Source organism: Neovison vison, chromosome 7 (assembly GCF_020171115.1).
Source record: "Neovison vison isolate M4711 chromosome 7, ASM_NN_V1, whole genome shotgun sequence".
In the NCBI taxonomy this organism is placed as follows: domain Eukaryota; kingdom Metazoa; phylum Chordata; class Mammalia; order Carnivora; family Mustelidae; genus Neogale; species Neogale vison.
The window spans coordinates 52001876-52023865 of record NC_058097.1 but is presented as its reverse complement, the minus strand read 5'-3'; the positions used below and the strand labels follow the sequence as shown (position 1 = coordinate 52023865).

At 57.3% G+C, this 21990-nt stretch overlaps 1 protein-coding gene across 3 annotated transcripts in view; it reads right to left on the bottom strand.

Annotated features, from left to right (window-relative positions):
• LIG1 (DNA ligase 1) overlaps window positions 1-21990 on the bottom strand; it is a 37086-nt gene that overhangs the window by 2220 nt on the left and 12876 nt on the right. For all 3 annotated transcript variants that reach the window (XM_044256996.1, XM_044256997.1, XM_044256998.1), the window contains exons 6-25: window positions 20665-20760; window positions 19251-19352; window positions 18252-18371; window positions 18009-18084; window positions 15318-15398; window positions 15049-15105; window positions 12309-12481; window positions 11735-11901; window positions 11286-11362; window positions 10324-10415; window positions 10014-10113; window positions 9019-9104; window positions 8183-8298; window positions 7083-7178; window positions 6291-6401; window positions 5652-5723; window positions 3838-3982; window positions 3627-3709; window positions 2574-2726; window positions 333-386 (exon numbers count right to left, since the gene is read on the bottom strand). In XM_044256996.1, coding sequence (XP_044112931.1) covers window positions 333-386; window positions 2574-2726; window positions 3627-3709; window positions 3838-3982; window positions 5652-5723; window positions 6291-6401; window positions 7083-7178; window positions 8183-8298; window positions 9019-9104; window positions 10014-10113; window positions 10324-10415; window positions 11286-11362; window positions 11735-11901; window positions 12309-12481; window positions 15049-15105; window positions 15318-15398; window positions 18009-18084; window positions 18252-18371; window positions 19251-19352; window positions 20665-20760 — 2057 coding nt within the window. The remainder of the gene's footprint in view (window positions 1-332; window positions 387-2573; window positions 2727-3626; window positions 3710-3837; window positions 3983-5651; window positions 5724-6290; window positions 6402-7082; window positions 7179-8182; window positions 8299-9018; window positions 9105-10013; window positions 10114-10323; window positions 10416-11285; window positions 11363-11734; window positions 11902-12308; window positions 12482-15048; window positions 15106-15317; window positions 15399-18008; window positions 18085-18251; window positions 18372-19250; window positions 19353-20664; window positions 20761-21990) is intronic.

Sequence of the window (21990 nt, the reverse complement as noted above, 5' to 3'; positions counted from 1 at the left end):
AGAGAGCACAGGAAAGGGAGTTGTACCTGCAAAATACCTGTGACTGTGCCACCAACAGTCCCGATTACTAGGGGCTTCCCCAGTCCTGTTGGGGTTCACTCAGGGCAGACTCAGGGACCCCTGTGAGAGTGCTCCCCATGACTCATCCCCTCCCCTCAGGGCAGCGGAGGTTCCCTCACCCACGCCCTGGGCTAGCAGTTGGCAGAGCTGGGACTTGAACCTGGACATGTGGGGCTCCTGAGCCTGTTTCAGCACCCGCAGCCCCTAAGAGGGTGAAGGGCCAGAGCCTTGCGCGCACACAGGGCGACAGGGGGCGAGACTGTGCTCCTCACCTGGAGCCTGTGGTGGTGCTCTTCCAGCTCCTCGTCACTGAAGCCGGTTCCGAGCTGCGGGGAGGACAGGGGATCAGCCGTGCAGCCCGGGGCTCCTGCTGCCAAGGACCCAGCTCTGCATAGGGGAGGCCCCCACCCTACCCCGGCCAAGTCAGAACCCACGGAAACCACAGAGGAAGTGCTGGGGGTGGGGGTGCCTGGATGGGGATCCCCTCTCCCAGCGGCGGTCCCCTGCCCACCCGCAGCCCATCACTTGGCACTTGCTGGAGAAGCCCTGGCTCCTTCCATCCGGTCCCCGGGCTCGCCCGTAGCCCACCGGCCCCGGAGTGGGCTGTCTTCTCCGATCTCCACACTGCCGAAGATTTTCCCTCACCTACCCACGTTGTCCAACCTAACAAAAACTCGGCTGCCGGCAGACATGGCAAGACACACGTCTCCAAACCACAGATAGGAAATGCCAACCAGAAAGCCCTCTGTGTGTCGAGAGCCTTTAGTGGTTTCTCTGGCATGGAGCTCTTCCAGAACACTGTCGTGGGTCGAGAGTGTGAGCCAGAGCCCGGCTTGTGCCCCACGATACATCTGAATGGGTAAGGCCACCTCTGCCATGGCTCCCTGGGGCTAAGCACCTTGTGCGGTGCGGAGTCACTCGTGAGGGCCACGCTGGCCATGAGGGAACTGGCCAGCTGCGCGGAGCTGGTCCAGGACCCAGGGCACACCCATCTCTCGGAACACTTCCACAAGTGTTTGTGAAAAATCCCGGGTCACCTCACTAACGCGGGGTCAGAGGCTGGTCGAGGGAGGCCCCTGATCGTCAGTTACAGGAAGGACTGGCCATGACAGAGGCCAGCCCAAGCCTCCATGATGGGCTCCCAGGGCGGAGGCCCCCGGGGGGAAAGACAGACTTTGCTCTCTGAGAAGCAACCACCCCAGCCACTTAGCCCTCTGAGAAGTAGTCCCCACCCCACCCCAGGCTGGTGCTTTATTCTTTTTCCTCCCCAGTGGACTTTTGTTCAAAACAACCCCTTCCCCTGCCTCCTTCTGTTCCATAAAATAACATTCCTCTCCTTCATGAGACGAGCCCATGGTTTCATCACAGCTTGCATGTCCTCAACTGCAATTCTCTGCTATTTCTGAATAAACCCATTTTTGCTGGTAAAATAAAGGACCGTTTTATTTTTAAGTTTAACACATTCGAGTTGTGCTTCTAGAAGTCCTAAAGACAAGGGCAAATGGTCTAACATCTTTTATCACTATGTTACTTAAATGTATCTGATGACATTTAAAACACGGTATTTCTAGGACAAAAAGCAGGGGAAAAAATTACTGTTATACAAAGATCACAGCTTTGTAAAGGTGTTAATAAGACAGTCCCTCAAATTTTATTAGTGGTTGGGGTGCCTGGGTGGCTCAGTCAGTTAAGCGTCAGCCTTTGGCTCAGGTCATGATTCCAGGGTCCTGAGATCAAGCCCCACATCCGGCTCTCTGCTCTGTGGGAAGCCTGCTTCTCCCTCTCTCACTCCCTGTGCTTGGGTTCTCTCTCTCTGTCAAATAAATAAAATCTTTAAAAACATTTTTTCTTACTAGTGGTTATTTCTAAGCATTGGAATTGTGGGTAACAGTTTATGCTATTTCTGTGGCAAAAGCCTCACGTTTGTTGGGTCAACAATGTGCGTAGCTTTAAACAAAAACCCAGACCACCGCATTTTCCAAGCTGCCCTGTGCGTGGGGGAGGGCCAAGGAGCAGAATTCTGACCCAAGCCACAAAAGCTGCTCACTGGCTGAGGCTGATACGGGGGACATATCCCTCTGCTCAGGGCCTTCCTCCTTCCTGCTGCCTAGAGCGTGCACGGCCATGACGGCTGCAGCTCCTGCAGCCACATTATGAAGATGAGGTTGGAAGCCCATGATCAAACCCCTGTGCAAGGGGAGAAGCTCGGGTCCCCAGTGACATCAGAGAGCCACCTGCCCCCCCACTTCAGACTTCTCCTTACGTGAGAGAAATGTAAGACCCTCGTCAGCTATCCTCACCCGCAGCTGAATTCAATTCTTGACATAGCTTCCTTAAAACTTTCTCTATGACAGTGCATTTCTCTACATGAGGCAAGTGTTACTTACAGGATAAGAAAAAGCACACAAAACCTAGAAAAAAAATAATCCTACACACGGCGTGAGAGCCTCTTGGTTCACCCCCCGCCACTCCCCAGGCTGAGTGGACTCTACTTCCCTCCAGCCTCCCCGCACCTTGCATATGGCCTGGAGCTCCTCACTCTCCTCGTCGTAGGCAGCCAGCAGGAAGCCCCCATAGCGGCCGGCCCGCTTGCCACGGCCCAGGTAGGCGCCGATCACCACGAGGTCCAGGGTGTCGCCCACGCCATCGAGGTAGTCCTTCTTCAGCTGGGAAGGTAAGGCAGGAGGTGAGGGGACACGGCCAAGGGGCGGACCTCGCTGCTGGAGGCTCCGCGGTCGGTGGAGCCTGGGCTGGGGTGAGTCTAGGGAGAGCTCCCGCAGAGGCCGAGGACGGCCGCCGGGCTGAAACTGGCCGCGGGAGGAGCTTCTGGACTTCCAGAGCAGATGCGAAAGCGCCTGCCCACAGGCGCCCGCTCTGCCCAGCACCACCCCCCACCCCCAACCATCCGCCATTCACGGCCAGCCAGATATCTTGTGCAAAATGATAATCAGACCATGGGACTTCCTGCCTAAAACCTCACTGGTTTCTCAAAACCATTAAAGGGAAACCCAGAGTATTTTACAACAACCCCAAAGCGCTGTCTGATCTGAGAGCTGCTCTCCACCCCGAACTCACCTCACGCCTCAAAGGCCTCGTTCCCTGCTTGTTTCGACCTCAGGGCCTTTGCACTTGTTGGCTCCACCCTTCTCCTAGATACTCTGCCCCAGATTTCCAGGCAGCTGACCCTTTCCTGTCATCCGTGTCCTGACCCAAGCATCAGCTCTGGAGAGGATCAGACCAGACCCCATGACCAGAGCACTGCAAGATCCTCGCTGGCCCCTGACCTCGACTTGCTTTCTTCACGATGCTCATCGACCCCGATGTCATCTCATCTACGGCCTGGCTGACTCCCTTCTTGCTGGCCCCACTCGACCCAGACGGCCCACGCAGAGAACAGAAACGTCACGTAGCTCCCATGGCGCTCAGGTGGGGGCAGCGCTTAGAGGGGCGGCTTCAGGCTGGCTGGACTGAGAGGCAGGCAGGACCGAGACCCATGGGGTGAGGTGGGGGTGGAACCCCGTGTGGAAAGATCGCCGGATGTGGGAAGGGCAGCCGGGCCAGCTCACCTTGAGCCAGTTGTGTGACCTCTTGGCGATCTCGTAGGTGGCGTCGACATCCAGGGTTTTCACCATCAGCCCCTCGCAGGAGTCTGAGGGAGGTAGGGACAAGGGGACTTTGTGAAGCCGCGGCTCAGGACAGCCAGCCTACAGAAGGCACCGGGGCTGGGGCGGGCGGGAGTGCGGGACGCCCACGGCGGCCAGCCCCAGACCCCCTCACCTTTCACAGACTGCTCCAAGAACTCGGCGATCTGCTCCGTGTCCTTGGTGTCCAGGGAGGTGGCGAAGACAAACTCGCCCTCCGTCTGCACGAAGTTCTCCCGGAGCAGCTGCCGGCGTCGGGAAAGTGGCTCGCGCACCAGGGACTGGGTTGGGGGCGGGGCAGGAAGAGAGAGACAAAGGGACATCACTGTGGATGAGAAGAAGCCGGGGCCTGGGAGAGACAGGACACCTGAGAGTCACCAGCCACTGCGCAGCTCCCGACGGACTGGCCGGACAGGGAGGAACCATGCCGGCACCAGGATTTTGAGAAGGGAAAGGACCAATTTCAAGGGCAGGTCAAGAGTGGTGCAGGGACTGGAGATGGGAAAGGACTCCTGTTATTGGGGCTACAGTTCCTCGTTCAACACCGGCTGAACAGAGCCAGAAGGAAGCCAACGACCACAGGGGTGTAACCTCAATGTGTTTCTGAGAACGTGTTGCATTTTCATCCAAGGGTCGGCAGCCCTGTCCTACAAAGAACCAGACAGTAAATATTCTCGGGTCTGTGGGCTACTTGGGCTCTGTTGTTGCAACCGCTCAACTGTGGGCTGTTGGGCATTAAGTCAGAGGACGGGAGCATCAAACCTTTACAGACAAAAAAGGCCAAGACAGATCGGGCCCACAGGCCTTCGTCTGCCGAGCTCTGAGGCCACCAGATCCACTCGTGGGAGAACACTGCTTGCTTTATATGGTAAAACAGACTTGCCAACCTTCTGGAAGTTAATCTACTCTCTGTGACCTTATTAACTGCCCCCTTTCATGTTCTGTGCACTCCCGATTTCAGAACAGCCCTGCTGGAAACCAAGCAAACCGATTCCAAGCTGAATCTGGCAGGAAGCCTTGTTCTTACAAACCATCGGGCAGGCTGCGGGAAGAAGTCACCTAGCTCTCGCCCATCCAGCCCCAGGGGAGGCATGGCCCTCCTCCACCAGGCTGAGGTAGGATGCTTCCTGAGATTGGGAGCTCACTCCTTCTGTTCTCTTCCATCCCTGCGAGGGCATGGAACTTATCTCAACAGCCCAGACTCATCCGTTCTGTGTCCAGATTCACTCTGAGACTCTCCTAAGGGGAGACTCTGGTGATTGATCCCAGTAGTGATAAGGAAACGGAGACCCCGAGAGGCTGGGTCACTGGCCTGTGGCTGCACACCCAGGAAGGGAGAGCTGGGATGTAAAAAGAGGTGGTCTGGCTTCCGATTCTTACCCCAGCCCCAGAGCAGTAGTTGGCAAACTTTCCAGTCTCGGGACCCCCCGACTCCAGACAGCTTGGGTATATGTGGGTTACATCTCTGGATATGTACCAGAGCAGCGACGGAGTACCCGCGACGAAATCGTGTGTTTATACTGGCTACGTGAAAAGTGAGAAATCTGGGCGTTTGTTAATTCATTTAAAATCAACGCCTCCCATATGTTAACCCAACAACAAATTTTTATGAAATGTGCCCACGTTAGGGAAAATTAGTGGGAACAGGTGGCATTAGTTTATGTTTTTGCAGACTCTTCCATGTCTGGCTGTTAATGGAGCCGGGCTCTCACGTGTGCATGTGCACTCAGATGGTGGCCGCGTGGGGAAACTTGGCCTCGCCCAGCTGCGGAGCTGGGGAAGGTGGGTGGGGCCTCACAGACTCCCCTGAAAGGGTCCTGGAGATACCCTCAGGGGTCCTCGGGCCACACTTTGAGAACTGCTGCCTGAGTCTGTCTGGCCAGACAGACCTCTGGCTCCCAAGCTCCCACACAGCCCCCACCTGCCCCCAGACCCGCAGCCGGAACTCACCTGTCCATTGAGGTAGATGAGGTCGAAGGCATACAGACACACCTGCACTTGGATTTCTGCTGCGTCCACCTCCTGGGTTGGCACAGAGGGGAAAGCAGGGGTGGGGGATGGAGACAGGGGCATGGTCGGTGTGCCTCCCACCATGTCCCAGGCGGACACCTGTCACCTACCACTCTCCCCTTCTCTCCAGCCAACAGGCCACACACCCGTGAGGGTGACAATGCTCCCGGCTCCGGGCTCTGCATCGTGATGGCTCTCAGCTAATCCCAACAACTTCACTCCCCTTTGTCAAATATTTGCTCTCCCAGCCTCCCTTGTACATTAGCTACAAGCTAATGGTGTTGATGGGACAGAGTTTGGGCCATTGAGGGAAAAGAAGTTTGCGGGGCACAGACTGTGGGGAAGCCTCCTGGAACTGATCTTTCATGATGAAACAGAGACATAGGAAAAGGGCTCTTCCCCCTTTGTACTTCGCATGCTGGGATGAGAACACAATGGCTGGAGCTGTGGCAGCCACCCTGTAAAAGGCAGCAAGAACCACACCCCAGTGGACACTGTTCTTCTGGGGACGGGGCAGGGCTGGGAGGAAGAGGAGAAAGTCTGTGACTATGGAAGGCAGCAGAGGGGAATGGAGGCTACCTTGCGTTTGCGGGTGGTAAGCACTTGGAATGGCTGGATCTGCTTCTTTTCCCGGTCCCAAGCCACGGCTTCTGTGTCCAGGATGAAGGATGTGACTGATGGGAGTTTAATCTGAAAGGTGAAAAGAGAGAGCTGGGGTACTAAGAGGTAGGGGATGAGGGCAAAAGACAGGCCCAGAAAAACAAATGTTCTTTTCCTTCCACAGCTCTCGAGATCTACCGATGAACTGATGCCAACTTAGAGACGCATGTACGGATACACACCCTCATTGTCCACAAGGAATGGAAAAACAAACTTTTCTGAGACTTACTACTTGGTCCCATAAGCTGAAAACCCAGTGGCCTTTGTCAGTTCTCCGGGAACTTGTCCACTTCCCCTCTGAAATCTCTAAGCCACCACCAGTCCCCCATCTTACTGAGTCTGGTCCAGCCAAGGCCACATCATGCTACTAGTCTCCCTGCTCCTGCATGGACCCTGTGTGTAACCCACTCTCCTCACAGCAGTAAGGGTGCTCTGAGCAAACCCCAAGTCTGATCGCAGTGCATCCCTGCCTAAAGCATCTCCAGCTCCCCAAAGCTGTGGGGGCTCTCCTGGGTCAGCCTCTGGCCCTCCCAGACTCTGCACCCCAGCAGGCCAGCCTCTCTTGTTTTATGTACTGGCTAGGCCCCTCCAACCACAGGGCCTTTGCACATGCTAATCATGCTAGAATGCCTGTCCTTACTCTTCATCTCCACTGGGAGGACTTCCTTTCCCTCAAAGGAACACTACTGCACAACTCCGGCAGACGCCCACCTTGGGGATGCGGCTGATGATGTCCGGGTACTTGCTGGTATTGTCTTCCTGATTCCTGCTGAAGATCTTCACCTCCCCGCCTTCCAGGACATGGATCTGAGGCAGTGGGAGAGGGGAGGGGACTCAGAGCCTGGCCTATCCCAGCTGGCCCTAGCCCTACCTTCACCGGCAGAAGGTTCCAGAAGCTCTGGAGGAGGAATCAGTGCAAAGACTGGAGGAAGTCATCTCCTCCATCCACATGGCGCCTCCCACCCATTCATGGAAGCCCCTGCCATATCCTTCCACATCCTCACTACCCACTGACCCCCCCGCCCCCGACCCTGGAGGTTCCGGTGTCTTGCTGTGTCTATGCGGATCTGCCTGAGTGTTAAACCATAAATATCTGAATGTATTGTGTTTTCATACAGAGCCTGGTCACAGTCCTTAAGCAGAACTACGAATATGTTGCTTTACTTGTACGACAGCTGCATGTGTGCTAGATACAACATATGTGACTTAAAACACATTATGTATTTTCAAGATCACTGCTGCTACTATAAATCCTTTGGTTTCTTATTTTTTCAGTATCACAGTTTGAAGATCCATCAGTCTCGTTCGCTGCTTCTAAGGGCCTCAGAGCACCAAATATCACCTGCCACATGCGCTCATCTGCCCCCATGATGAACACCGCAGCCCCAGCTCCCCGCCTGGACAGAAGAAGCATCCTTACAGACCCAAGCAAGGATGTCCCTGACTGCGGGGTGGGGACACCCTCGTACATACTCAGTGCACTGTGGGTTAAGGAGGGGCCTCCCACCATGGCTGGTACAGTGAACAACCCCACCCACAAGGCACAGGCGGGCGAAGCCAACATTGCTTCAACTCCCACTGCTGTGGCTCAGAGATCTGGACGATTTTGTCCAATCAAACTGACTTCCAGTAAGCCTTCGTGGTGGTTACTGACACAGCCACTATGTGAAGGTGGAAACCAAGGCCTGAGAAGTGTGAGGTCGTCCGGGCAGTTTGCGGCAGGACACAGTCTGAGTTCAGGTCTGAGTTGCCCATGGGCCCCACTCTTGGGCACCTTCCCTCCTGCCGCAGGGGTGCGTCCGCTCCCCTACCTGTGCCCTCTGCCCATCATATTTGTACTCGCAGGTGAAAGCTGCCTCCTCGAAGCGTTTCAGGACCTCGCTGACTCCGCGGGTGGGGTGCGCCAGCATCGGTTTCAGGGGAACCCCTGGGAGGGCAGAGTGAGAGAGTAAGCTGGGGGAGGCGCCAGCAACGTGTGGGATGGGGGTGTGTGGGATGGGGGTGTGTGTGTGGCAGAGACAGCTGGCTGTGCCCCAGGGAGAACACGCCCTCACCTGGCCTCCCAGCTTGGGACACTCACAGCCTCCCCTGCAGAAAGGGAAGGCCTCGTGATTAGGATGCCGGTTAGGATGCATGGGGAGTGGTGAGTGCAAGGTCTGGGTCACGCCCCCACCCCTCTTCTCTCTCCCCTTCTTCTATGATCTAGAAACCTGAGCCACCTCTGGTCATGCACCTTAAGGTGAAAACCTTGAGACAATAAAGTGACGGAACAGAGGAAACTCAGTCCCCAGTGGGGGGAGAGGGGATCCCTGGAGCCCAGCCACGGTGTCCTCCCTGATCACCTGCCTTCCTCTGGACTCTTACATGTGAGAAAAAGGTTCTGTCTGGCCCGATCTACTGCCTTTTAGCGTAATAACCCTGTTCCAGCATTAACCCCCACCCCGCCTCATCTGACTGGGACTCCACACAGAAGACGGGTGGGTTTTAGCACAGGAAACAGGATTCAGTTTTGGAGGCAAGAGGAGGAATCTGCAGGTTCTTGGCGGGACAAAGGAAGCTATGCCAGGTGGAGGGTGCGGAGCGTGCAGCAGGGCAAGTCCCCCAACCCTGCCCCATGCCCCTTGCCCCCCACCCAGTGGCTTGGTACCTGGGCTCAGCTTGCAATGCTCTGGGAGGCGCTCCAGGCCATGCTCCAGCAGCACGGGGATGAGCCGGTCCAGGTCGGGCACCTCGCTGGGGCAGAGGCAAACATGAGCTGGCAGCTGTCTTTCCAGAACTCTGGCAGCCTGGAAACCCTGTGCTCTGGCTGCAAACTGTGCCTCTGCCAGTCTTTCCCCTCGTCCGGGGGTCTGCTCGCACCTGTCCCCAACTCCTCCACATGCCCGACTCTGGCTGTCTGTCACACTGCCCCCCTCAGCACCACTGCACATCGCTCTGTCTCCCCTGCTCTGGGCCTGCTGTCACCCCTCCCTGTCACCAGGAGACCAGGGGCCCTCTACCTGAGCTACACGTTAGAACCCCTCAAGGATGGATTCAGAAATTTCTCTAAGACCAGGTCCTGCCTCCCGAGAGTCTGACGGAACTGGCTGGGGGCAGGCCAGGGAGCCCCAGTTTGCAGATCCTCCCTGTGGGCAGAGTGGAGACCGCTGCCCTGGCCCTGGCCAGGACGGTGGGGGGTTGGCAGGTGCCCCAAGGGCATCTGCAGAAATGCTCCTGGGCCCTCCTGCCGCTGACATTCTCTCTGGGCATTCACCACCTCGCTGTGGCCAAGCCCCCCCTGCCCCGGAGCCCTCACTGTCACCCCATGGATGTCCTAACCCCTCATTCCGCGTTGGTCACTAGCCCTGCTCTGGTTCTCTCAGCCTCTGCGCATGTGTGATCTCACTGGGAGCTCTCAGATGTCTGCTGCATGCACCTGCGGCCAGCACCCCTCCCTGCTCCCCGTTCCCATGTCCCTGGTCCTAATCACGGTCCCCTGCCTCATGCACAGCACCAATCTTGTCTGGATCACTACCCCTGCTCTGTCACCTGCCCCACGATAGTCACTGTCACCTGCCACGTCACAAGTGGCCCTCAGGGCTGAGCCCGCCGCCCCTCTGGCTCCCGCCACCCTCCCACTCTGCCCACAGCCCGGGATCTCACCAGAATGTCTGCTTCAGGATCATGCCCTGCTCCTCCAGCCACGTCTTTCGGGCCTCTGCTGTCCTGCCCTTCCCAGCATCCACAATGCCCGGGGGGAATTCTGAGAACAGACCACCAGCAGAGGCTTGGGGACCTGCTGACCCTCCGGCTACCCCGGGGGCATAGCAGGCAATGTCAGTGAAACAAGGAACAGAAACAAGGCTGCCAGGGAAGGAGCCCGGAGAGGAACGGGGGCGCGTGGATTTCGGGGAAAGGAGGGTTACCCGGTTGACTCCGGTGCTGGGTGTGGAGACAGACCACAGGGCCTCACCTTGGCCAGGGGGCGTGAGGCTCACGGCCTGGGCGAGGGCGGCCAGCACCGACTGCTCTGCTAGCCCGAGACGCAGCCGTCCGCTCAGGGCTCTGGGGAGACAGCAGAAGAGGGGGAGTGGGCTCGTGGCCACCCTCACTGTCTTGCCCTCCACTCCCTGCCCCTGCCTCCTCCCATCTCCCCCTGCCTCCTCCCATCTCCCCCACCTCAACTCTGTAATCCTCTCCTCGAAACCCGAACCACCTTCAGGGCCAGAAGGGACCCGAGAGATCATGCTGTCCCACTGAGCAGACGAGGAAATGGAGGCCAGCCCCTAAGAGCCATGGCCGCCGGCCTTCCCTAGGCAGAACCAGGGATCCCGTGGTGTCTTTGCCTTTCAGTGGGCCTCTGGGGAATTTCAGTGAGGCTCGGGGCAAGTGAGCCAGGACACAGTGGGCTGGGAAGCAGGACAGGGCCTCTCCGGAGGGGCCCAGAGCGTGCTACTCAACAGCCTGCCCACCCCCCAGGCCTGGCTCTTAGGCACTGCCCTTTAGCACGAAGCATACTGTCCCCATGCCTCCGTCTCCCCGTCTGTAGACCCGGCTGAGGGTGACGAGGCCTGCCTGGTGGCACCTCGGGGAGGAACCACACCCAACATGGGCTCCCGAGAAACGCTCTGTGATGGGGCGACCCCTGGTTTCGTTTCCACCTGCACGGCCACCGCCAGGCCCCAGTCCTGTACTGCTTCCACTGAGGCCAGGCAGGCAACAGTCATCAACCCCGGCACTGCTTGGCCACAAGCCCCAGGCCTAGAGGAGGGGAGCCGCCCAGGGAAAGGTACCCTGTGTTCCCAGTCCAGCCCCTCAGGGCCCAGTGTGAGGGAGGTTGGGGTTGCAGTGGGATTACTGAGAGGAATCAGTAATCAGTAATCAGCTGGTCTTTCCCTCCCGCCGTGGCTCCCAGCCTCCCAGGACCACACCTACCTGGCGATGTATCGGGCTTCTGAGTGGCGGCAGGCAACAAATAGGCCTTTGATGATGTCCATCTTCTTGGCTGTGGACTTAAGGCCGGTGGAGCAGTCAGTGGCTGGGGCGAAGGGAGGGGCCCACACCTTCTCCTGGCTGGCCCCCCAAAATAGGCCCTGGCTGTTTCCCCACTCCCACTTCCCATCGTCCTGGGAGATGCGAAAGCCAGCTCCAGCCCGCCTCCCTCCCTCCCTCCAGCAAGCACAGACTATCCAGTGTGGGGTCACGTGGCAGCTGCGGAGCAGGTGCTAGGATTGTGGCAGGAGTCCCCCGGCCCCACAAGCAGGCCCAAAGCAACCCAGCCCCAGAGAGCATGACTGGAGGCCCCCTGGCCACATGTGTGCCTCTGGGTCGCCCAGGGGAAGGGCAGAGGGTCTGGGTGTGGAGGCCCAGCCTGCCCCACTCACAGCACTGCCGGCCAGCCGGGCAATGTCTCGGAACTTGGCGAAGACTCCGGCGGCGGTGAGAGCGGGCGGGGGCAGCACGAGTCTCTGGGTGCTGCGGCTGCTCTCCGCCACCAGCCCCACGTCACCCTTCTCGGCTGCCTCGGCCTTGACAGACTCCAGCTGCCGTCCTGGGGGTGGAGGGAACCCGTGGTAAGGGCGATACACAGGGCCGCATGTCTGTCTCGGGTCCTCTCTGCTCACACCGGGCCTGGCCCCCGCTCATGGTCTCCCCACATCTCCCCTTGGCCCTCCAGGCTCTGCCGTGTCCCTGGGCCCCGGCCTCAGTCCTAGTGCCCTCACCCCGCTCCCTCTGCAGCCCATCTTCCCAGCCCCCCACCCCGGCCTGCCCCATGCCGCCCAGCCTCCCACACCTGGACCAGTGCCCCACGCTCCCCCCCACCAGACCTGTCTGTCCGATCGGCCCTTCTCCCCACCTTCAGAGCTCCCGCTGTGTCTCTCACCTCCTCACCTCTGCACCCTCTTCCTCGGAGCCCCCCTCCCCAACGCTGGAACTGCCACCACACCCCCTGTTTACCCGTGGCCTGGGCCACTGCCTTGAGGAGGACGCCGTCACCAACACCAAGCTCCAGGCCCTGCTGGGGCGGCCCGAGGCGGTTGAGGCTGAGGTAGAGGATGGGGAGGAGGTCTGGAGGGGACAAAGCCACCACAGAACGCAGCAAGTTGCTCAGCGTCTCTACCATCCGGAGCCTGGGTGGGGGAAGGGGAGCAGAGGTGTGACCTCCTGGCATTCTGGTGTCAAAGCAGGGGGCAGGTAGAAAGGACCCCGGGAAAGAAGAGGAGGAGCTCCAGTCCAGGCCCAGGTGGTACCACAGGTGCTAGGGACAAGGTGAGCCCATTCCAAGCTTACGACCAAGATGGGGACAGTCATCCAGAGGAGCAGCGGCTGCTGGCGTTGGGGGGGGTTACTTTTGAGATGCCAGACGGGGGTGCTTACTGAACACTCATGGCCCCGCCACAAGGGAGATACTGATATTACCTCCAATTTACAGAAGAAGCAGCTGAGGCCCAGAGAGATCACGTAACTCAGCCAAGGTCACAGAGCCAGTGAGTACCAGGCTGAGATGTGAGCTGAGGCCGTCTACCCGAGGACCCGTGCTTTCCACCCCTGCGCCGGCTGCCGGCTCAGAGTAAAACCTTGTTTCTGCATGGCTCATGGCCTCTGTGCAAACGTCTGCATTTGCGGCTGAGAAGGCCTCACTGGAAAGGGAAGCTAAGTCTCCCTTACAGAAGCAGCCCAGTGAACACGGGGGAGGCACGAGAGAGAGAAACACAAAGCAGTGCGGGGCAGACACCACGCATGTGACTTACAGGCAGACCAACGGCATGACCCAGACAGAGGGCCACCGGAGCCTCAGGACAGGACCTTACTTGGAAAGAGGGGCTTAGCAGGTGTAACTGAGGTCAGGGTTAAGAGGAGATCATCACAGATGGGTGGGCCCTCAATCCAGCAAAAGTGCCCATATAAAACCCACAAGAAGACACACACAGAAAAAGAGCCCGTGGAATCAGAGGCAGGGACTGGAGTGACGTTGGCCACAGGCATGGATGCCCGCGGCCACCATCAGCTGGGGGACACATGGGTCAGGTTTCCCCCGAGAGCCTCCAGGAAGAACCAGCCCTACCCACCCCTTGATCTTGGCCTTCTGGCCTCCTGAACCTCGAGAGGACACGTATCTGTTGTTTCCGGTCCCCAAGCAATGGCGATCTGTTTTGCCAGCCCAGGGACACTCCTATGGATGCTAAAACCAGTGGTGCGAGTCTGAGGAGAAATGGAGTCTTTGCACAGGCGGAAAGGGAAGCCCCCAGGATGCCTGCTCACTGCAAAGGGGAAGGTGGCAAGTGTGGAGCAGAGGCGCTGGCAGATGGCCCTGGAGCCGCGTAACCAGGAATCAGACTGGTGGCTGCAGAGGAGGACCTGCCATGGGTAGGGGTCAGGGTCTGGGCAGGTCCTGGCCCGGCAAGGACAATGCAAAAGGGGAAACTGGCAAAACCCAAGTGAAGTCTGGAAGTCACCTCACAGTGCGTGCTGACGCTAACGTCCTGGTCTCGGCCACGGCCCCATGCTGGCAGAAGGGGCTGGCATCAGGGGCCGCTGGCGCAGGATACAGGGGAACTGATGATGCTGTGTCTGCAGGTTTTCTCTAAGTTTCAAACTATTTTGAGAAGATTTTAAAAAAATTATAAAACCCTCCAACTGGGGCACATCTGGGGTTTGGACAGTCACCCGCGGTTCTGAATGCAGGGACACTGGACAGTGTCTCTGGCCGCCGAACAGCCAGCTGTGCTACTCTTTGCTCCACGGATCTTGGCGCAACCTCGAGATGGACGAGTTGCACGTGTCTCGTGAAGAGACCGAAGCTCAGAGAGGTCAGGCCACCGGCCCACGGTCACACAGCCAGGAGGCAGTGGAACGGGACCCATTCCCAGATCCATGTGCCCACCCCAGGCAGGGCTTGGGCTAACCAGGCCCTCCCGCTGCTGCAGCCCACAGGTCTGGCGCTTGAGGCCCTTCCCGCACCCTCCGTGCCCTGCAATTCCACTGTGGGGCTTCCGTCCTGGAGGACATTCCTCCCGTGTTCACAGAGACACACATGCATGAGAACAAAGTGCTGGGAACAGCCTAAATGATCCGCTCATGTCTGAGAAGTGAAAGAGGAAGGAATCCCACAGAGCCAGATTAAAAGGGCTGAGACCTACTTAGACCAACATGGAAGGATCTTTTGGAAACAAGGCTGATGCGCAGGTAGGAACCAGAATGGCGGGGGAGGGACCTGATGACACTGATTAGACACCTGGGACTGAAAGCCAGGGGGCCAGGGACTAGGGGCCTGGAGAAGGGGGAGGGCCGGGGCTGGGCAGCCCAGTGTGCCAGCGGCCTGACTAACACTCGCCAGATTGGGGTTCCCACTAGAATCCAGACCCGGACCTCCTCACACTGATGGCAAGATGGTCAGCGAGGCTACAGTTACTTCTCCTTGCCCAGGGGAGATTAAGTTCCTGCCATCAGGAGGAGGCGGCTTCCCCACCCCGGAACCTGGGCTCATGTTAACGCCTCCTTCTGACCCACAGAAAGAGACAGAAGTGCGGCCCTCTGGGCCAGTGGCCCACAAGGCCCTGGAGCCACCCCAGGGGAGCGGGTGGGAGGGTGAAGCGGAAAGCGCAGAGGCAGAAGGGACCGAGCAGCATGAGCCACTGCCCCACCTGCCCCACCGCCCCACCTGCCCCTGCCTGCCCAGGTGGGCCTGATGAGTTACCGAGCAGAAACTTCCTCAATCTTCTCAAAGGTCCGGGCCACAGCCAGGTAAGGAACCCTGGGGAAGGAAGAGAGACACAGGGTAGTGTGTATAACCTGTGCCATCCATCTGTCTGCCCACCTGCCTCCCTCCACCGTTGGGGCGGCTGCCTGTGTCCCCAGAATGGGAACTTGAGAGGTCTGATGGCTTCCTCCAATGGAGGCCTCTGGGGAGATGCATCAGGTGACAGGGAGAGGCAGAGGGACTGCTGGGGGCGGGGGGAGCCTCACTTCTGGCCTGGCTTCCAGCACGCGTCGTCGATGGGATGGTAGTTGTTCTTGGCAGGATTGTAGCTGGGGGGGTCCGGGGGTCTGTGGAGGCAACAGGGAGATTAGACACCTGGGTCAAAGAGAAGCCATTCCTCCAGCTAGTGTTTTCTGAGCACCTACTATGTGCCAGACACCGCTCAAGGCATGAGGGCACAGAAGGGAATGAAAACAAAGTCTGCGAATCTGGAGCTCACATTCTAGCCAGGGAGTCGGTGGGGGGAACCCCAAAACATAGAAAAAAATAATTTTAATATCAAAAAAATTTCCAAAACCACAAAACCACGCTGGGGGAAGACAAGATGGCAGGTGCTGCTTCTGAGGAAAAGGCTGGAGGAGACATTTGGGCAGAATGACATGAGAAGTGAGCAGAGTGGGTATCAGGTTGAAGAGCACTCCCAGCAGGGGAAATAGCAAGTGCAAAGGCTCTGAGGCAGAGACGCACATGATGTGTTTGAGAAACGGGAAAGGGTGTGGATGATACGGAGCAACACGATCTGCCTGGTTTCTGGGGGCCATTCTAAGAGGCCAGAAACCTCTTCGGGCCTCCCACCCAAGCCCTCCCTCACTCTCTCCTGATGGAACGGCAAGAACAGCAGAAGGGTGCACTCCCAAGATGTCTCGAAGTGCCAGGTACTATGTTCAGGGCACCTGCCTGTTAGCTCCCAGCTACACCAGGGACTCTTCTAACCCTGTTTCCCAGGCAAGTGCTTGAGGAGCTCACACATAGCTAGTAAGCAGCACGGCCCTGGAGACGGCATGCTGAACCTCTCGTTACCACGATCGCCCCTGGAAATGCCGCATGCTGGCCCTGCTGGGGGCCCTGTGCTGCAGCCCCTGCAGTCTGTTGCCTCTGGGCTCACATCCTTGTGCCGTCACTGAGCAGCCGTGTCACCCCAAGGGAGCAACCTCCTGTCTCCGAACCACACTGTCGCCCTCTGTCCAGTGCGGCTCCTGGGAGTCCCTACCACCATGTGCCATCAGGAGGGTGACAGAAAACACAATGGCGGGCGTTCCCCCTCCTTGGAGCACTCTGTGGGGAGCCTTTTTAAAACAACATGGACTCCCCAGCCTCAGGCCTGTAGCTATGCAGGGGAGGCCCAGGAGGATCGGAGAAGCCTCCAGAGGTTTTCAGGCTCTTGTGGCTGATCCCGACGCACAGACTGTGGGTGGCCGCGCTGGACCGGAAGTGTGCAGGGCTGTGCACGGGGAGCTGGACACATTCAACCTTTCCTAAGTGGTAGCCGTCCTGGCGAGCCTGCTGTTATTACGAGACACCAGAGTACTGTGGTTAAGGAATTCCGCAGCGAGGGGCGCCTGGGTGGCTCAATGGGTTGGGCATCTGCCTTTGGCTCAGGTCATGATCTCAGCTTCCTAGGATCGAGTCCTGCATCGGGCTCCCTGCTCAGTGGGGAGTCTGCTTCCTCCCCCTCTCTCCCCACTGCTTGTGCGTGCTCTCTCTTACCCAAATTAATTAATTAATTAATTAATTCCACAACCAGGAATCTCGAGGGGGGTGCACTCCTCCTTTGGGACATAAGTGAGGCACTAATAGAAAATTCACAACAACACTAACAACAGTAGCAGCTACAACTTGCTGAACTTGACCATGGCCAGACCCTAGTCGAATGTTTCGAACCCTCAGGCGCAAACTGGCCCAGAAAGGCTATGTCACTTCCCCAAGGTCACACAGCCGGTGAGGGCGGAGCTGGGCTTTCTAACCACCCAGAGTACCACCCTGCTCCAACACCTCACTCTTCCCATCTGTGAAATGGGGAGACCGGCAGACTCTACACACAGTGGTGCTGGGGGGATTCCAAGCGTCAGGATACAGAAGGCACGCCACCAGGTGCCCGGCCCACAGTTAAGAGCGGATCAAATATGTGCTTTCTGTCACCAGTATGTCCCCATTTCTGAGGTTAGGAGCCTAGAAGTCCTGAAGGTGTGTCAGTCTCCTTTAGGCAGTCACCAGAGATGGACAAGTGATTGGGCTGGGAAGGGGATAAGAGAAATCACCAAATCCCATGAAATAAAAAGCAAGACAGAAAGCTTTGCGCATAGCAGGATGCTGATTTTGTCAGAGAAACTTAGTCGTAGACATGTAAGCACAGGCACATACCCTGGAGGCAAGATGGGGCAGAAGCCAGGGAAAGCACAGACCTGGGATTCAGGGGGACCCAAGTCCCAGGCCCAGTCCTGCTCCACCACCTCCCTGTGCGACGCGGGGAAGCCAACCTAACCCCTCGGGGTCAATTATTCCAATGCCCATAAAATGGCTAAAATACCCTCTCCTCTACCTCCACAGGAGCAGCGCAGAATTGGAAGTAACACAGCCTAAAAGAAACCATCCCGTAGGCAACACACAATCAGTGCGTGAGAAAAGGAGCCGACCATTCGTAGAGTGACGTCACATGCTGACATCGCGCCTTTCAGTCTCCCCAGTAAAGTCTTAACTGGGGCACAAAAATGACATTAAGAATGCCCAAAACACTGTCATTGTTATAATCAACCGTAATCACCGACGGTTCGAGCTGCAAGAATTTCAGATGCTCATTGGTCTCCTTGGTAAAAGAATCAAATCAGCAGAATCTGGACCCGCCGCAGGCCTCCCCTTAGCACCCCGTCCTCCCCACTCAACAGCCAACATGGACTCACCCCTTGGCCTCCTCCTGTCTTGGAGTGCCAGGTACCTCTTCTTTCCCTTCTTTCTTGGTTGCTGGTTTCCGGGGGGCTGGGAATGAAGTCAGGCAACTGTGGGTCCCCTTCCTGAGAGCCCCCACCGGCCGGTGAAGCCAGGAGTCAGGGGTCAGACCTTCCACGGGGCGGGGTGCGCTCTGGGGAAAGGCCCGCCTGCCTCCTCCCCGCGCAGCCGGGAGCCAAGGGGCAGCAGACACTCACCGAAGAAGCTGCTGACCGTCTTGGGAGCTCTGGGGGGCGGCTTGGCCGGGTCCTCCTCCTGAGCCTCCTGCTTCCTGGCCACCTCAAGCTCTGAGGTGCTGTCCGGCAGGGAATCTGCCACTAAAGTGAGAGACGTCGGTTGGGGATGCCAACTTTCACCCCAGGACTTCGCTGGTCACCCACAGCGTTCTGACTCCACAGACAGAAAACACCCGTGGTTCCGCCCTTTTCCTTTCTGTGCGTAAGCACTGAGCCCCTTGAGTCTGATGCCTTTCTGTCAGTAGTAACAGAGTTCTCCCTAGCATCCGGCCTGAGACCGGAGACTTTACGGACAATGGTTTAAAAAGAAATCCCAGCATGATCTCAGTGGGAAGAAAACGTTCCCACTTCTGCTGCAGCTGGCAGGAAATCGAGTACGGTCTGCATCCACAACCCCATGGGGCTGTGTCGCACACAGGAGGCTCCCAGGCACCTGCCTGGAGATGGAACCTCAAAAGCCCGCAGCTCCGCTGGGCTAACTTCATCAACTACCCCTCGGTTAGTAACATTTAGTACCTGTGATTTCTCAAAGATACAAGTATTTTGTTGAGGGATGACTGGCTCTTCTTTCCCATGTGCATGGGGGGGGGCATGGATTTTAGCCGTAAAAACAGCAATTGCAGTAAAACCTCTGAATCCCTTAGAATTTGCATTTTAACAACACTTTTGAGTCTTACTTAAAATTAACTGGCCTCAGGGAGGCACCTGTGTGGCTTAGTCGGTTAAGCGTCTGCCTTCGGCTCAGGTCATGATCCTAGTGTCCCGGTCCTGGGATCGAGTCCCGCACAGGGCTCCCTGCACAACGGAGAATCTGCTTCTCCCTCTGCCCCTCACCCAGATTGTGCTCTCTCTCTCTCTCTCAAATAAATAAAAATCTTTTAAAAAAGAAAATAAACTGGCCTTGTAAGATATCCGACCCAAAACCAGAGAGCCGGGGCCACCGGGGGACTGGAAACTCACAGGTCTCTGGGTGCTCAGGGGACGTCACGGGCTGGTCCCCTCCCTCTGCTTCTTTCTTTTGGGTCACTTCAGGCTCTGTGAGGCTTTCTGGTGGGGTCTCAGCTTTGGATAACAGAAAAGTCACATGGCAAAAAAAGAATTATTCTGACCCCCAGGGCCATTTCAACTCCCGAGATGTCCCGCCCCCATTTGCTCCTGTGCCCATCAAGCATGTCTATAAAGCAACGGGAGGGGTGAGCCCGCTCCTGCCCAGCCCCAGGCACGGCTGGGCATCCACGGAATCCACACCCGGTGCATGAGCGCCCGGGCAGCCAGAGACAGACACAACCAGCCAGTGTCTTCTTACCAACATCTAAAATTATTCACCGCAAGATACGACTGGGAAGAGTTCTAAATGTACATGATAACTTGATGTAGGTAAAAATGAAGAATGTTTTAAACTGGAAAAAACCCCCTGACTTCTAGGACAACAATACACACTGTGTAAGTGAACTTGTGAAAAACCAAGCAGCTTCCTGCCCTCCCATGGCCCCAGACACTGATGCTGGCTAAAGACGGGGAGCCTAACGAGGGGCTTTTAGTAAACAAACACTGGCATAAGTCAAGGCTGCACACGGGCCCCACGGGACCAGTGGTTGTTTCCTGTTCCAGGGGACACTGGGGACACCTACTGGTCATGGCGGGAACTACTAGCTCGAGGTCTTCCAGATTTCAGTGTCCTTAGCCCCCATGGCCTTGCAGCTCCTGCCCTCACCTGTCCACAAGGCTGGGCTTCCTTCCCGTGGCTGCACAAAAACCAGTGTGAACGGGCAACGGGGGATTCCAAAGTTTGGGCAATTGTGCGGAGAGCAGGACACATCCTCGGTTAGAAACTCACTGTGATTCTTTTAAGGATGAAACAGAGAACAGTACTTTCCTTTCACTGGACAAGTGCCTTTTTATCAAATGTCCAAGTTTCTAGAACATCAACAGTTGTCCGGACATAGCTACTTAATAAATGGCACCATTGAGGTGCTGGCCCGGGGGGGCCGTCATCAATTTACTTAGACACTAAGGGTGCTGTTGCGAGACTGGGGATCTCTGCCTCCTGGCCACGTTTCTAAGAACAAAGAAGTCGTGGAGAGGAAAACATTCTCCATCAACACAAACAGAAAAACAGGGTAAAAATGGGAAACTGCCTATGAATGAATCCTAAATTAAAGTGGCCCAAATGATTGCATTTCAAAACGCTCTCGTAACCCAAATGCCTATGTCGGTGTGTGGGCTTCTGACGGACACATCCGGATTCAAGGACAGACATCAGACCGGGGATCCTCCCAGCCTGGCCTCTGGGAGAGGCCCCCACCCTTCCAGATTCCCCACCAAGCACCCTCCAACTCTCTCTCTCTCGCTCTTCCTCCTCCTGGTGCCTCACCTTCTTCCTCCTTCTTCCTCTTGGCCTCTCTGTCCTCGTCCTTGGCCTGCTCCTCCAGGACATCCTGGATTGTCCGCTTAGGAAGCTGCTTCCGAGCTGGGAAGACAAAGGGCTCAGCGTGATTGACCTTGTGGGTCCATCTACTCTCCAACCCCGTCCCAATGAGCTCAGGCCACTATGATGGGGCCCCCTGAGAAGGCTACAGGACCCTCTCCCCTTCTGCCCCAGGCACACTTCATCCTTCAAGCTCTGCTGCTTCCTGGCTGTGTGACCCTGAGCAGGTTACTTAATCTCTGTGCCTCCAACTCCCGAGTGCACAGAACGGAAACAATCCCCAAGTGTAAGTGATGCTAGGACATGTTCGGCCCAGCACCGAGCCAACTCCAGCAGCTGCCCTTAGGGCCTCATCAGCACCCCTGGGATCTGCCATCAACGTGTGTCTCTGATGGCTCTTCCAGGGCCTCAGAAGTCCACAAGCAGTAGGGAAGCAACAGGCCCTGACAGGGGCCCTTGCTCGTGATGGATGGGACCTGGCACATAAACGCAGTAGCTGCCCTGAACATCCGTCTTCTGCTGTCCATGTCCCCTTCCCCGAATCACTCACCGTCGTGCTCTCTGCACCCCCCAAAGACACGCCGTGTGTCTGAAGGCTTGTTTTGGAGCTCCAGAGGGTGCTTCTAGAGGCCTCTAAGCAAGGTGCTCATGCATGGTAAGGAACTCACTGAGGCTACGGCTTTTTTATTGTCACCGGTCCCCTTGCCCCTGGCCTCCTGGACCTGGTAGCTCCCTTGCATGGTCACAGAGGGGTCTACTATCAGCTGCCGCTGGCACTGTCCCCCCTTACTCAGAAAGCTGGCCACGTTTCCCCACCCCCCCATTCCAGAAGCAAGTCTTTTGCTGCTGTGCGACCTCACCTCTCTCCAGCTGACTTTCTAACTTCCCACACCTGACAATCCTGCATTTCCAGCACGGCTGAAGTCCTGTTGTTCCCAAACACAACTCTGGGCCCTGGCACTTGCTGTTTGGGGGCCCTCCACACCAGAGTGCAGAAGTCCTTTCCTCTTAAAAGAATTCCCTGACACCCCCTGCCCCCAGAACCAACCTCAGGGTCAGCCCTGAGCTTCTGGCACGCCCTGAGCCACTTAGCTATTTCATGATGAGCCCCTCCCCCTGTTCTGCAGCCCTCCTGTGGCACCCCAGTAGCCCCAGGATGAAACCCAGGCTCCTGGCCTAGCGCGCAAGGCCCTGTGGGGGCCAGCCCCACCACACACTGTCCTCAAACTCACCCTGCTCCCCAAACTGCACTCAATCCCCCAGAAAGAGGCC